At 24.6% G+C, this 18200-nt stretch overlaps 1 protein-coding gene; it reads left to right on the top strand.

Annotated features, from left to right (window-relative positions):
* Positions 1-16425: 16425 nt before the first annotated feature.
* FFUJ_09077 (related to zinc finger protein odd-paired-like (opl)) lies at positions 16426-17442 on the top strand (the record flags this gene model as incomplete). XM_023580152.1 has 4 exons in its annotated part: positions 16426-16541; positions 16594-17003; positions 17051-17177; positions 17226-17442. 4 exons carry the CDS (start codon positions 16426-16428, stop codon positions 17440-17442), a joined length of 870 nt encoding a protein of 289 aa, XP_023432978.1.
* Between the last annotated feature and the right edge of the window lie 758 nt (positions 17443-18200).

The following is an 18200-nucleotide window of genomic DNA, read 5'->3' as shown; positions in this document are numbered from 1 at the left end:
ATTAATATAATACTTATTATATATAATAGCCTATAAGCTAACTAGGCCTATTATATAATAAATTTTAATTTTATTAATATAATTAAACTAATATTAATAAAAGTTATAAATTATAAATACTATAAGCTTTATATAATAGCTATAGCTATTGAAAAGAACTTTTTATTAAGAAATTAATTTAATTTAATTAAAATAGGTATTTTTAATTATATATTAATTAATATAATTAATTATCTTTAATTTAACTTATTGCTTTTTTATTAATATTAGTTTATCTACTTTTAAATATAAAGTTAATTAATTATATACCTAAATATATATATTTAATTAGTAAAGGTTAATTTTACTTTTACTAACTAACTTATATAAAAGTTAATTTAATTCCTTTAAACCTTTAGTCTTAAAACCCTATTATTACCTTATATTTATTTTAGAACTCTATATATAGATATACTTTATATTAAAAGTAGTACCCTCTTTATTATAATAACCCTTTTACCTATATTAAAAAGCCACTTTTTATATATATTTAAGTTATTTATAAAGGCAGTAAGGAAGGCTATTTAATTTAACTAAAGGAAATAACCTTCCTTTAGGTCTCTTTTTAGCTTCTTTAAATTTAATAGTTTATAATAAATTTAATTAAAATTAATTATATTAAAATAAAGTTAATAAATTATATAATTAATTAACTTAATTAATATATAATTAAAGATTACTATTTTAATTAAGTTAAATTAATATTTTAATAAAAAGTTCTTTTTAATAGTAATTACTATTATATAGATCTTTTTTAATTTATTTCTATTAGCTCTTTATAAGGCAGGCCTAATAGCTATATTAAAGTTATAGCTAGTTATATAATAGACCTAATTATATAGCTATAGGCTATTTTATATAGTAGGCATTATATTAATAGCTATAATTAATATTAATAGCTATTTTTTTTTTCTTATTATTAGCCTAATAAGGCTATTAAGCTTTTAACTTTTTATTTAAAGGCTTAAATAATAAGGCCTCTATAATAGGCCTATATCTTAAAGGTTAAAATTATATAAAGTTTATCTGCCTTAATAGTATAATTACTGCCTTAATTAAGCAGTATTAATACTGCCTGTAGGTCCTTTAGTAGCTATATTAGCCTTTTTCCTTTATTTTAGCTAAAAGATCTTTAATTAACCTATTTAACTAGGCTAAGTCTATTACACTTAAGTCTGTTCCCTGACTTAACTATTGGTTATAATTGCTAATATTAATTATAGCTACTAATATAATGCCTATATATAAGAGCCTAAAACCTAATTAAGGCTATTATATAATTAACTATAACCTTATTATAGTAATTAAATTAGTATTAAGTTAGGCTAGAGATAGAGATTACTATAAGATTTATATAATAGCTATAGCTATTATAAAGAACTTCTTATTAAAAAGTTTATTTAGCCTAATTAAAATAGCTATTTTTAACTGCACTTTAATTAATTTAATTAATTATATAGATTAGGCTAGCCTAAATAATTAAGTTTATTTAATTTAGCTAGCTAAAAAACTATTTAGGTTAAAAAAGCTAAAAAGAGCTATTAAAAAAGGCTTACCTCTTAATATAAAAAAGGCAGCTTTTCTAACTATATTAATAGGCCTATTAGCCTTATATAAAGAGTAGCTTAATAATATAATTATTAAGGCTAAATATATATACTGTATTCTTTTAGTTATATAAAATTAAAAATAGTATATCTATAAATAGAGTTCTAGGATAAAGGTAAGGTAATAGCAGGGTTTAAAGGTTTAAAGGAATTAGGTTAACTCTATTTATATAAGTTAGTTAGCAAAAGTTAAATTAACCTAAAGTTAATAATAACTAACTCTACTAATTAAATATATATATCTAGGTATATAATTAATTAACCTTATATCTAAGAGCTGTAGTTAAAGTAATATTAATAAAGAAGTAGTAGTTTAAACTAGGGATTAATAGCTATAACTAATAGGTATAGAAAGTTAAGTTAGGGAATATACTTTATAATAGACTTGGCTTAATACTCTTTTAGCTAGGGTAAAAAAAGAAGGCTAATATAGTTACTAAAAGGTAAGTAGTATTAATACTACTTAATTAAGGCAGTAATTATATTATTAAGACAAATAAACCTTATATAATTTTAACCTTTAAAATATAGGCCTACTATAGGGGCCTTATTATTTAAGCCTTTATATATAAAGTTAATAGCTTAATGGCCTTATAAGGCTAATAATAAGGGAGAAAAAAAATATAATTAATTATATAAATTTAAATTTTTTAAATTTTTTTTTTTTTTTAAGTTTATATATTAGCCCTAAAAGGTATTTAAGTATCTCTAAACTCTACTATAATTTAAATATTCCTTACCTTCTAGGTAGTAAAGCTTTATTAAGTTAATATTATTAAGTTAGCTGCCTTAATTACAGCCTGAACCTAAATGCACTTAATTTAGCTAGAGAGCCTTGCTCTTTAGCTAGCCAGAATCTTCCTCCTGCCACCCCACTTTAAAGGATATTACGCTTTAATCGTCTAACACGCTTTAACAGTAAGTTATCTAACCTAACTTCTAATTGCAATCGCTAATAATACCGCAACTGCCCTATTACAATACTTAAAAAAAGCCTGCAGTCTAATCCTAATAAGGCTTATTTAATTAAAGACCTTAATATAATCCCCTTAATTAACCTATTTATTAATAGAGATAAATATACTAACCTCTATAATATAGCTATAGAAATTGGATTAGCCTAAAAGTATATAAATAATATTAACTGCATTAAGCTGGCAGCCTTTAGTTATAAAATCTTAGAGGTCTTATAGCCTTACTACTAGCTAGTTAATAAAGGATTCCTTAAGCTTAAGATAAGGAAACTTAATAAGCTTAAAGGTAAGTTGCTTAAAGGGGTAGCTCTAAGCTATAATTAGCTGGTATTTATTAAGGCCATTTACCTAGGCAGCTTATATAACAAGTGGCTTAAGGGCATTAAGTGGCAGGCCAAGAGGGTACTAAGAAAGACCAAGCCGCTGCAACAGGCTCGTCATAATCTCAAACCATAAGAGTATAAAGATAAGAGGGACGCGTACCGCGAAATGGATAAAAGAGGGGTAATTATGGGGTTTAGAAGGAAAATGTATTAAGTTTTGTGTAGGTTCGGGCAGGCCGCCAAAAGTCAAAGACCTAAAGTTATAATATCGGTAAAGGAGGGGGAAAATAGATCATGCTATACAGCACGTAACCAATCTACAATTATAAAGACCAGCCAAACATTAATGCACTAATACCAAATCACCCTTAGTCACAAGGTGATAGTATTCGAAGAGGTATGCAGGTTTATTTAAAGGTGGGCTGTAATATTATTAGGATAATATTAAGGCCTAAATTAACTATTATCCTGCTAGTTAGGATTCTTATGCATTATATAGCTAGCCTTAAAAGGACCTTTTTAGCTATCCTTAGCTTTATTAGATAACTTTAAATAATATAATTCTATAATTAATTAATCTATTTAAGTAAGCTTTACTAGAATTCGCTTTTTCTAACCACTTTTTTACAGTAATTTATTATTAAACTGCTCTAAATACTTCTTATAGAATAACTCTATTAGTTCTTTATCTATATTAGCAGTCTTTACCTACTAATTATATTTAGGACTCTAGCCTTTTTATTACATAAAAAATCCTTTAAAGGGTATAGTATTTTTTCTTTATCTTTATACCTCCTATTTAATAATAAAGTTAACTTTATAGCAATTCTTATTAACTAGTTTACCCTCTATAAGATTAAGTTACTTATTAATATAGTTATTAGTATAAGTAGAAATAAGATACTTAATAGAGATTACTAAATATATTTTTTACTGCTTTAGAATTTCTAGTTTATAGGCTAAGTTATTAATAACTTATTTAATAAGAAAAGGACCTATTCTCTATTAAGATTACTTCTTAAAAGGTTTACCAGAAAGATAATATCTATTATAAAGTTATAGATATATTTAATCTCCCTATTTTAAGGTAATAAGGCAATACTTATTATTATATTAATACTTTCCTTTTATTACTATAAAATCTATTGCCAGTTATACTTCTTTATAAGTAACTTCTTAAAGATAAGAAAGATCTGCAATATCCTTTATAGGCATTACTATATTAAAAGCGCTTATAGGTTTAAAGCTATAAATAAATTTATATACATTTATTTTAATTCCTATATTATAAACTTTATTAAAATTCTATTAAAGTGCTAAAAAAATATAAAACTAATTAAAAAGAGGATACTTAATATAATAAAAGTATAGTATAACTTTTACTATCTAGTTTTTTTATTTAAATAAACTATTTGCTTTAGGATAATATATAGTAGTTATTATAAGCTTATAGCTAAATACCTCCTATAGCTTTTACCAAAATACAGAAGTAAACTTCCTATTATAATTAAAGATAATTACCTTAAGGATACCCTAATTAGCAAGAAGCAGCTATTTTAATAATATAATTACCTAATTTTTAGCAGTATATATAAAGTATTTAGGTATAAGAAGATATTATTTACTTACTATATAAGTAACTATTATAAGCTAATTATAGAAATTAAATCTTAAGATAGCCTATAGACTCCTAGCAAAAGAGACTAGCAAAAGATTAGTAATAAAGTTAATTGCAATTATATATATTAATATAATAGGAGGATAAATTAGTATATAGTTATTAATTCTTTACTAATAATCTATCTATCCTAGATAATATATCTTATATTTATAAATATACTTATAAATTCTTATAGTTAGGTTATAAATTAATAATTCTAATAATTCTTTTATTATTCTTTTTATACTAAAGTAATATTAATTATTATATACTATCTTTAGGATTTTATTAATTATAGTATATAAAATGTAAAGTTAAAGATATCTATTAATTTACTTATAATATAGTAGTCTATCTTTTAAAATAAAAGGTATATTATACTTTAAAGTAAAAATGGCATTCTTACTATTTAGTTAGTTAGTATTAACTAGCTTATTATCTACTTTAAGAATTATTTTAAAAATAGGTAGATACTTAATATTATTAATATATCTTTAAATAAATTTATCTTTTATCTCTTAAGATATTAATAATTCTATATCTATATATATATTATTAAGTGCAGTATAGTTAGGATAAAGTCTTTTAATATTTTTATTAGTCTTTAGAGCTTTAAGATAACTAAAAGCATTAAAAATAAAGTTCTTTTTTTTAAAAATATAAAAGATATATAGATTATACTCTAAAAGGTAGATAGAAGTATTAATAAGACATTAATTGGCTTTATTAATGCTAGTTATATTAAGAGTTATTTTCTTTATAATTTACTTTATTATTAAATAATCTATAAAGACTGTAAGTAATCTCTTTAATAATCTGATATATGCCTTAAGTTGCTTTATTGCCTAAATAAGCGCTACTATCTCTAGCTCTATAAGTCTATATTAAGTCTTAGCTCTAGATAGAGTTTAGCTAATAAAGTAAATAGGTATAACTATATTAGATAGGATTTATATCCCTTCCTTCTAAATATATCTATCTTTAATATAGTAAAGAATAGCTTTAAATCCCCTCTAAATACTAATATCTAGTTAAAGAAAAAGACGCTTTTTAGGATTAAAATAAACTAATCCTTAATTAAATGCAATTTACTTCTAAATTATTTAAAAGGCAATCTTCTTTACTAAAGTAGGATTATAGTATATATTTTTAGTATATAACTTTCTTTTATCTCTATTTCTATTAATAATCTTATTAATTCTTTTTCCTTTTACTAATAGTATAACCTTATACTTCTATAGAGGCTTTATAATCTTAGTGTAATAGGGAATAAGATATTAAATATATTTAATAGCCCTAATATATTACTTAAGAGCAGCAAGCTGCTATAAAAACTTTAGTTTAATAAAGGCTATAACTCTTTTTACTATTATAAAGAGACTAAAGGCATTAATATAAAATCTTAATACTTAAGCGCTTAGATAATTAATCTAGCTTTTTATTAAAGAGATAGATAAGTTTTTTAAGATAAACAGTCTAAATAAAGTATCTATATATTAAGTATACTTAGCAGTAGACTTTAAGAAGATTATAATATTATTAATAAAGGCATAATAGAAACTCTAATATAAATATAAAAGCCTATCTATATAGTATTAAGTATATACCAGTAAATTGCAAAAGCCTATTAAAGTAATAGTAAACCTTTTTAAGCCTCTATAACTTATAATTATAAATCTATTTTAATGCTTTAATACTACCTTAAATTAAAAGAAAAACGATAAGGCATTAATTACTAAGATATATATTGCTTTTTTTAATACAGCAATAATATCTTTTTATCTTAATAATAGATAGCTATTAGAAATTATTACCTTATTTAGTGCTTTTAAATTAACTATAGCTTTCCCTTTAGGTTTACTATTAATAATTCTCTAGATAATAAATATAGAAACAGTAAAGGGTATAGGCTTTATAACCTATTCTATCTGCTTTTAATTATAAAGTCTATTAAAGATTTAATTAATAAGATTATAATCCTTAAGTCTATAGGCATAAGGTCTTTAGGAGACTTTCTATTTATACCAGTTATCTATAAGAGGTATAGTTATTAGTTTATCCTTAGGTATATAAATAAGTCTTAAGTTAATCTATAGAGTAATATACTTAATATAGAGGTCTTAAGCTTATTATATAAAGCTAGATCTATTATTATAGATATAAATTCTATCTTAAATTATAATCTTAAGAAGATTAAGTTACTTCTATATATATACTTAATATAGGATATAAGGTATTATTAGTATTAATTTTAAAACTGTTACTTTTAGCTCTTTAATAAGAGGGAGAGTTAAGCTAGTTACTGCTAAGGTAACTAATTAGTTATTAAGAAGTTCTATAACCTTTAATAGCAGTTACTTTTTCTTATTTTTCTTCTGTTATTTATATAGTAATTTTACTTCCTTAATATCTTTAAGAATGGCACTTCTTATATTTTATATTGCATTTATAGTAGTATAATTATTATCTATCCTAAAAATAGAGACTTAAGGAGTATTTATAGCTTAAGGGATAATCTCTTTAGTTACTATAGCGCTAATTTTTAATATAAGATTAATCTCTAATAAGATCTTAATATTTATAATATCTATAGTACCCTTTAATATTTCTATAATTGCCATACTGGCTATTACTAGCAGGATAAGGGCAGCGGCCTTCTATATACTAAAAAAGTATATTTTATCTTCCTTATATTCCTTAATATTTTCTAGCTTCTATTTTCTCTAAAAGGTAATATCTTTATTAGAATTATTAATAATTACTATACTAGAAGCTATATTTAAGCTAATAAGTGCATTAAAGGCTTCTATAATATAGCTATTAAATATAAATATTCTTCCCTTAGGGACTTCTTTTTATAATATTAGGATAAGATATATCTATTTAGTAGGTACTATTATTAGTTATATTATAATAATATAATAGCTAACTTAATAAGAGAGCTAAGAGATAGTAAATAGAATATAGAAGTCTTTAAGATTTATATAGTAAAGATATCTATCTATTATTATAACATTAATACTATAAGGAGCTATCTATCTATTCTTAAGTAATGCTCTTAAAGAGGATAATAGTATTCTATCTTAAACCTAGGCGCTATAAGTGTATTCTATAAGCCTAGTATCTATACCATTTTTATTAAGACTATTAATATAAAAGGTAAAGGTTACCTATTTAGTATAAGGCTTTTTGACTTTATTATTAATTCCTTAAATAAAGATAGGTATTTTTTATTTAATAGTATAATTTAAAGTCTAAAGCTATTCTCTAGAGATAATAGGTTTCCTATAACCTATATTAGTATAAATAGAAACTATCTCTCTTTTCTAGAAAGCTTATTATATTAAATTTAAGATATATATAATTGCTATTAACTTTATAGACCTATAGTTAATAATAAGTACATACTAATATCTTATTTATAGATATAACTATTATCTTATTAACCTAAAGAGTGTTTCTAAACTTAAATGCTATTATTATTTAAGATATATAATTAATTTTAAAATATTAATAAAGCCTATTCTAAGATAGGAAATCCTAATAATAATAATTATACTATTTAGACTTAGTAGGTGCCTACTTTCTAGCCAGCTAAGCTAGTTTAATGCAGGTTTTAGTAAGGCTATATTCCTAAAGAACGGCTTAAGATAGGAAGAATTGCTAATAGATACCGCAAAATAGCTCCTTTTAACCGTTAAAATAAGATATATTTCTAATTATATAAGTTAAATATGCCTCTTTAGAGGATATAGATTGCAATAAGTAGATACTCTTACTATTGCTATTAATATTAACTTTATCTAGCTTAAGTTTATTTTTTTCTTTTATAATAGAATATTTCTATTCTTAATAGACCTTCTTTTCTTTCTTAATATCCTTATATATATAGTTATTATCTTATAAATAAATATATTAATTATAATTGCTATTATAATAGCACTTACTATATTTATTATTACTCTTTCTGGCATCTATATATAACTGCAATAGTCTATTACTTTAGTATTAGTTATCTTATTTTAATTAATTATAGTTATTATATTATTATAAGCTAGAGGACTTATTATAAAAGCATTAATTAAATTAACTTTCTTTATTATAGCTTAAGGAATAGCTAGATTTATATTACTAATTATTTCTATTCTTTTAATTATTAAAGTAATAGAATTATTTAATTATAGTTTAGCACTACTTATACTATCTAATAAAGCTTATTAGTAATATATTTTTACTAAAATATATAAAAAATTATTAAATCTTAATATTAATCTTATTAAATAGTATTATAATAATAGTGCTATTTTATATATATTTAATCTGCTTAATAAGACTGGCCTTTTATTAAGCCTATTAAGTAAATATAATCCTATATATAGTAACCTTAAGAATATAATATAAGAAGTAAAGTTTATTTAAAATATCTATATTTAAATACTTAAACTACTTAATAAGTTTATAACTAAACTTAATAATAAAAAGGTTAAGGAGTTAGTTATAACTAAAACTATTTAACTTAAATATAAGTTAAGTACTTACTTTACTAAATAGTATCTTAATATAATAATCTATAAGACTGTATTTACTAAATTGCTTAAATACTAAAAGGTACTTATAGAATATAAAGATATCTATATAAATAATCTTACTTAAGGAGGTAGTAATAAGTCTTTAGTTATCCTTATTATCTAGATTATTTAGATTAAAGATATTAAGTATCTCCTTTTAAATCTTCTTACTTAAATTGCCTATAGATTAGGTAGTATTTACTATTACTCCTTAATATTATTAAGAGGCGCTATTATTATTAGATCTTTTTAATATATTATCTTAAAGAATAGAAACTTATAGCATAGAAACTAAAGCAAAAAGTATATTATTTAGTTATTATACTATAATCAGTTTTGCCTAATTTTAATTATTAAATTAATATAATTTATATACCTTAATATATTCTTCTTACTATTATAAAAGATACTTAAGATAAAAGATATAAGCTTAAGGTAGTGCTATTAATCTATTAGCTATTAATAATTTAAAGATTTATTAAGATAGTATTTAATATATTATATTTATAATATTTAAGTCCTAAATAGTAAAGGTATTAGCTGCCTTAATATAATAATACTCTTTTATTATTTAATAGAAGTATATTTCTTATATTAGAATTCTCTAATATTATTTAATCTATTAAATAATATCTTTTTCTACTTTATAAAGATTATAGAGAATTAATTATTATCTATATTATTGCGATTATAGAGCTTTAAATCTATTTTTATTATTATTACTAGACTTATTATTATAAGTAGATTAAGCATTACTATGCCCTTAAAGTTATTACAATAAGAATAAAAGTAATGCATTATAATATTAATTATCTTTAGAGTTATTAAAATACTTTTTTTATTATTATAGTTAAGAGTTTATTACTGTATTATATCTTTAGCCTATAAGGTTATTAAGACTATTACTATAATTAAATTAAGCTATTACAGTAAAAATATAATTATAATAGCCTTTAAAAAGACTTAAGTGTATAGAGCTATAAAAAGGCAATATTAAATAATATATTAATTAAAAGTATATAGTAATTATATTAAAAGGTATATAACCTATAATTATATTAATTACTTTAAGTAATATAGAGATATAATATATTAAAAGGTAGTAATTTAATAGGATAGTGGCTCTTCCTTATCTAATAACTATAAGGGGTTACTGCCTTATACTAAATACTATACTACTTACCTAAGCTATCTTATACCTTCTGGCCTTAGTTTTATCCTAATATACTACTTAAAGGGTCTTGCCTGTAAATATTAAACGGCTAATAGATTTATCTTACTTAATATCTTATAAAGATTTTCTATAACTAAATAATAGACTTAAGTAAATACAGCTAAAAGGCCTTTTTTTTATAATATTAATAATCTAAAATAGAAAAGGCTAATTATTTTAAAAAAAAGTAAGGTTATTATATAAGTAGGTTAACTTTATAAAAAAGTGTATTAATAGAGATAATTATAGGTTATATATATTAGTAATTATATATAGTAGATTATACTTTCTTAAATAAATACTAAAAAAGCTAAAAGTTATAGGTTTAAATTTAATAAAAGATATTATTTTTTATAATTTTTGCTTTTTTATAATATAACTATATAAGGTAGGGATTAGGAATTAGGGATTATATATATATATACGCAATAATAACTTTTTAATTAGGACTTTTAAGTTAATTAAATAATTATTAATTTTTAGGTATAATATATACTTTTAGTAATGCCTTTAATAGCGCTTATATAGATAATAGTAATTAAGGTTATTAAGTAGTGAATTTAGTAGTATTAAAGATGCTAGAAATGCATTTAGTAGGCTTAGAGGTTATTAATAGTAGTTAAAGCGCTAATTATAGATAGTTAGTTACTAGAAATCTTTTATAGCTACTACTATTTAATACTAAATCACCTTTAGTTATAAGGTAATAATATTTAAAGAGGTATATAGGTTTATTTAAAGGTAGGCTATAATATTATTAGGATAATACTAAGGCCTGGATTAACTATTATCCTGCTAGTTAGGATTCTTACGCATTATGCACTATTAATATAAATAGGGGATTTTAAATTATATTATATAATAAAAAGTTTAATTTTAAAATAATTTTAATTAGTTTAATTAAACCTTTAGTAAACCTGGCTTATATATAGTTTATAATTACCTTTTTTAGCTTTATATTAAACTTATACTTTATATTAATATAACCTTTCTATTTAATTAATATTTTTTAATAAATAGTAATAATTACTATTTTTAATTATTAATTTAATACCCTCTCTTTATTAAAATTATTTAGCTTATAATTAAGATTATAAATATAAAAAGTATTATAAACTGGCTTTATAGCTATAATTAAAAGGATATTAATATAAATATTATTAAATTTAAAAAAAGAAAAAAGATTCTTTAAGGAACTTTCCTTATATACTATTAAGTTCTAGCTTAAATTTAAATTAAACCTTTAAGTTATATAGCCTTATAGAGGCTTAAATAAAGCTTAAATCTATAATATATTTCCTTATTTACCTTTCTTTTTCTCTATAAAAAGAATATTTTAGCCCTTTTACTTAAATACTAAAAGTAATTCTAAAGTATTAAAAACTTTAGCCTAAAGCCTTATTTATTTTAGTTTATAGTATATAAAGACTTTAGTTTTAAGTTTTATTAAATTTAATTCTTAAATATTAAAGATTTAATTTAAAACTATATAAATCTTTTAATTATAAAATATTTAAATTCTAGCCTAAAGCTTTATATAACTTTAATTATAGGATTTTAAAGTTTTAGCCTAAATCTATATAAAGTTATTATTTTATTTATTTAAACCTTTTATATTTATAGATTTAAACCTTTTATAATTTATATATATCTTTAGGCTAATACTTTTTATATCTTTTTTACTATAATTTACTTTATATAATTTAGTCTTTAGTCTTTTTTTTTCTTTTTTTAAATTACTTTATTATAAATTTTATAAATTAATATTACTTATATTTCCTTTCTTTTTTTATTTATTAACTTTCTTTTTAATAAATTTATTTCTTTATTATTTATATCCTTTTTTTATTATATTTACCTTTATGCCTTTATTTATATATATTTAATCTTTATTTAATTTAAATATAGCTTTATTTTGATATTTTTATTAATAACCTTTTTAATCTTTTTATTTCTATAACCTTTATTTCTCTTTACTTTTTTACTTAATATATTTATTATTATTATTACTAAAAGTAATAATAATAATAATAATCTTTTTTACCCTTTAAACTATAAGTAGGCTATAGGCTATTATCTTTATAAAGGTAATAGTAATAATAAAAACTTTATTTTATTTATTACTTTTTTTTTTTTATAAAAAGTACTTTAATTACTTAATAAATTATAGCTATTTTTTAAAGTATAATATATATAATAAGTATATAGTATAAATAAATATATAATATAAAAATCTTAACCTTCTTAAGATATATTATAATAAAAATATAATAAACTATTTAATTAATTAAAATTAATTACTATATTTATTATTAAATACCTTTAAAACTACTTAATAGATCTTTATATTATATTTAATTTTACTATATATATTATATTATTAAATACCTAGCCTAATTAATCTTCTTTAATTACTACTTCTTAATAATTTAGTTAATATTTATATACCTATATTTATTTAATTAATTAAATTCTAACCTTTTTATATAAGTAAGCTCTTTTTATTTTATAGATATACCCTTTTTACTTTATATTACTAATTAAGTATATTATTTACTTTATAAAACTCTTAATTTTTAGCCTTTAATAAGGCAGTCTTCTATATATTTTTTATAACTATCTTTATAAAAAATTAAAAAACTTTAAGAATTAACTTTAAAAAGCTATTATAATATCTTTTAATTTAATTATAAAGGTATTTAGACTGTAATTTAGCCTTAAAAACTGTATTTAAAGTCCTTAAAGTTTAAATTTAAGCTTATTAAGCTATCTCTTTAATAGGTATTAAAGTTACAATTATATATTAAGCTTTAAGATTATAACTTAAAGCTTAAAAGAAATAAATTTAGTTTCTTTAAAACCCTTTTAAATATTTAACTTAATTATAATCTTTTAAAAGGCAATATAAAAAACTAAAAAAAACTTAATTTTAAAAATATAAATTATAAGTTATTTAATTAATTATTTTATTTTTTAATTATATATCTTTTTTAATAACTTAAAGTATTTAATATTAAGTAATTATAATAAATATAAAATATAAAAATATATATAAAATATAATAATATTATTAACTTTATAATATAATTAAAAATTAATAAATTAATAACTTTTATAGCTATTAAAGATTAAAAAATAATAAATATTAATTAATTAATTAATTATATATTAATTAAAATACTTTAGTTAATTAATGCCTATTTTATTATTAATTTAACTATTTAATATTATAATAATAACTTAAATATTTAAAAAATTATTATTTTAATATTAATTAATAAAATAATACTAACTTATAACTATTAAATATAAATTAATTATTTAGCCTTTTATATTAATTACTTAAATTATAGTAATTTATTTTTAATTTTTAAGTTAAATTAATTTTAGGTTTTTATACCTTTTTAAGTTAATAATTATTATATTACTTAATATTATATTTATTATAAAGCCCATCTTATTAAAGTTTTAAATATTATTTAATTAAATACTATATCTTATAATTATATTATATATAAACTTAAATTAATTATAAATAGTAATTAAATCTTTATATTAAGCTCTTTAATAGTTATATTTATAAAAAAAAAAAATTTAAAGTTATAATTATTACTTAATAAGATTAATAGCTTAATATTTATTAATTAATAATATATTATATTTAATATATAGTTAATTTATTATTTCCTTAATATTATAATATTAATAGAGAAATCTTTATAAATTTAAATTTAAAATATATTTAATTATAACCTATTCTTTTTAATTACTTAATTTTTAATTATTAAGGATATAATTAATATAAGCCTAATAACCTTAAGATTAATAATAAAAGGTCTAAAAGGGAATATTATAAAGAAATATAGCTTATTATAGACTTAATTTTAAGTCTTTTTAATAGGCCTAAAGTATAAAATTAATATAAGCCTTAATAGTAAATTATAATATATTATTTAATTAAGAATTAATTAATTAAATAGTATTAATATAAAGTAAGGAATTTTTATTTTACTTATTTATTTATCTTACTTACTTATTATATATATTATCTATAAAATAAAGAAAGCTTAATTATATAAAAAGATTAAAATTTAATTAATTAAATAATTTATTATATTTTTATTATAATTTATTTTAAAAAGGTTAAGATTTTTATATTACTTATTTATTTATATTACTTATTTATTTATATTACTTACTTATTATATATATTATATAAATTAATTAATAAAAGTTAAAATAATATAAAGTTAATAATAAATAAAGTTATTAATTAAATATATATTTAAAAATAAAAAAAAGTAATAATTTAAATTAAGTTAACTAGCTTACTTCTTAAATATATTATTTATTAAATGTATTTATACTTTTATAGCTTATTAATTGCTAAGTTAACTTTACTTAAGGATTTTAGAAAATCTTTTAATAATTAGTTTAAACTGCTATACCTAACGTAATTAAGTGCCTGCATGAGATGCTGCTGCAACATGTCCTATAGAGTCTTGCTCCTTTAATTGCTAAAGAAATTGAATGTTGAATTGTCTGAACTTAAGCCCTTCTTAAATAGAGTTTCATTGCACGTAAACGGCACTAGCCCTATCCGGTTGACGGACCCAGGTTTCCCCAACTGATGGCAGAAAAGATGGGAATTGTCGTTAGCCTCGGGTCTAGTGCTGACATTATCCTTCCTGACAAGACAGCGCCTGCACTCATCTAGCTGCGCGATGTGCATCAATCCCGCAGATCTCCACCGCTAGGTCAAAAACGGCTGGGTCAAGCCACAAGGACAACACAGGCTGCAGGGGTTGGAAATGTGCTGTAGATTGGAGGTCACTACGTGCCAGTAGCTCCAATTGGAGAGACTTACAGCTAAGTGGTAAGTAGAGTACTTTAAGAGATACCTATCTCAAGACCCCCAGCAACAAATCAGGATATCTCAAAAGGTGGGAATAACCTCTTTTCAGCCTCTTAGAAATCCAGTAGCAGGCTTTGTATAGTACAGGACCACTTTCTTACATTTGCAACCCCTGCAGCCTGTATGACAGTCGAACCCTCGGCACGTTGAGCCGTAATTCATCGACACCTCCATTGTCTCTAGTCAGGCGTTAGACTCAAGTCCAGGCCCGTAGACTGTTCCTGGACCAGGACGGTACCTAGATAGCCAGATATTGTCAATATCGATCATAAACTTTATTAAACCCTTGACTGCCACTTAGTTTAACAAACCATCCCTGGCTAATGCCCCCTTGGAAATTCAAGAACCAATCATATTGTAGGATTTCTCAAGCCGTCTTATAGATCCCTCAAATATTACAAGTCTTCAAGCTAAGCTACATCCATTCGCCTATCTATCTACAGGACCATCCTTGATGCCATAACTTAACCAATCAATCGGGCTATCTCCGCTGACAGCCTCTTTCGAGTCAGACTCACTGGGCGTCACTTGGCGTCACTCAGTGGTGGAATCTTGTGAGTCGGGGTACAACCGGGGCAGCTGAATGGGATCGACCCCCCAGACTAGTACCGAGGTCCCTGCTAAACGTCTTGTCCTGACCCCCTGTTAGACTAAATAGCAGGGAATATCCCTGTCAGCATCTCAAGGATATAAGAGATCCCTTATCGATAGTCAAGTAAGCGCTATAATTATAATCATAGTAGACTTTAGGATATAGGCTATAGAGCCTTTGGGGCTGATAGGATAAGACTGAAGTACTGAAGTATCTAGCTAGCTGTAATTTGGCTTAGCCTCTATTTTCTGAGCACGGGGCCACTAAAGCTTTAGCAGGGACCTTCGTATGTCGAGGAGCAAAGGGTCATCCTGATACACCCCGGGACAGCTGTTCCCACATGCATCTCAGCTGTACCCGACCTTATTTCCATTTCCGTGCGTCGGATCGGATACCCATGTAACCGGTGCGGGGATCCAAGCTCTTAAATCCAGGGTATCCCGCTCAATTGAAACCCGGTTCTCTACTCCCGGCTTCACTCCTTGTCAGTCAACCATTATCAACCATTCTCAACTCTATATACCCAAGACCAGTATGGCTCAGTACGATTCATGCCTTGGCTGCGAAACTCAGGAGCTTCTTGCAATGGAGCAGCATTCTGTTCCAAGATCTTATGACATGAATCTCAGTCATGAAGAGGACTTTGATGAGTAAGGCAATAGCTACTCACGCATGGGGTCATGTAACTGACGTTTTCATCAGAGGGTACATGGTCCCTGACAGCGAAGATTTCACAGGTGCTCCCTACTTCACTCCCCAGTCTACAAAACCTTTCAATACAAACCTTGGGTTTTCTTCTGTCGAAGAAGGCGATTTTCTTCTCACCGATCATCCCTTCTTGGATGTCGATCCCCTCATGAGCATCCCAATGACCGTGGACGATGAGTACATCTTATGCGATTCGCATCAGTCTTTTGAGATGCCATTTGCTAGCCCATCTAGCGTGGCCTCAGCTTCTGAGAATCCATCCTGGGATTTTGTTGAGCCGGTTCCAGTTGAATCTGTCTGGGATCTCTCAGCTCTGCATCCCGACTCATGCAACATCTCAGACAGGAGAAACTCAGAGCCTCTCAATGGGTCTGGTGCATCCACTCCAAAGGTCCATTCACACGGTAAGCTTACTCTGACTTGAGACGCAACCACACATTAACCCATGCAGATGAACACGAAGAGTCTTCAGCTCTATTGGCACTGTCTTTGATGGGCAGCTTTCGCTACCCATGTCCTCAGGAATCCTGCAGCAAGACCTTCAAGCGCAAGGAGCACGCCAAGCGTCATTATACGACGTAAGTATCGATCCACAGCAAGAAAGAAGCATAGCTAACCGTTCCTAGCAAGCACAGGCCAAGGAATCGTCGACTTCAGTGCGAGTTCTGCGGCAAGGACAACTTTACGCGTCAAGACAACTTGAATGCCCACCGCCGACTGCACGCTCGAAGCCCAGCAAAGAACGCCAGTGGCGTCCATTTCGTCCCTGCAGCACTTGAAATGCTGCAGAAGGTTCAAAAGCCTACCTCATATAACGGAAAGCTGATTCGTTTCTTTTCCTAGAGTGGTCTACAAATCTTTGGACAACAGACCGGGTTACCTGGTCTGTATACGATGTTATTGCTTTTGGAGTTGGATATGGTGCTGCACTGTAAGGTCGCATCGGGCTAGCAGATTGGTTGTTTCATTTCTTCGGGAATAGTCACAGATTGCATAATTGTTCCCATTAACAAATTCATTTGAGTCGCGCTACGTTTGCAAAGAGCCCTACCGATTTACGACAAGTGCCCTGGAAGTCACCGTTTCCAATATAATATGTCAGTGTGTAAATCTGATTGACGTTGGGGCCATCGGTGAATCAATAATTAGGCCTGCCGAATTGCAAGTGTCTGTGCTAGTCTTTGTGGCTTGGGTAAGATTCTGAAAAGTGACCGTCAATATTGGTGGAGGGGACCTTTCGAGCCGCCATAGATCCAGAAATCTGGAGCCAAAGTATATCGAAGAGTGGAAATCCGGGAAAGGTTTACGATCTGAACCTTGGCTTGCGGCGAAATCTGTCGGCGATCGTCTGGCTTATCGGCAGCTAGCCGACGATGCGCTAAGATTCCCTGAAAGGAATCGATTAGCAGATGTGGCAAAATTCAATAATAGCCTCTCCATGGCGAGCACGTGGTGTTATGGGGTTTTAGAGCTAGCCCTCGTAGATTCAAGCCACTGACTCGCTGTTCGAATCAGGACGATCGACCAATCAGACGTCGGGACTGACATTGTCCGGGCAGTTCAGAAACGGGTCGGGGATTTCTGTCTACAATAAGATTTAC

Source organism: Fusarium fujikuroi, chromosome FFUJ_chr07 (genome assembly GCF_900079805.1).
Source record: "Fusarium fujikuroi IMI 58289 draft genome, chromosome FFUJ_chr07".
In the NCBI taxonomy this organism is placed as follows: domain Eukaryota; kingdom Fungi; phylum Ascomycota; class Sordariomycetes; order Hypocreales; family Nectriaceae; genus Fusarium; species Fusarium fujikuroi.
This window is presented reverse-complemented; position numbering and strand designations above follow the sequence as displayed.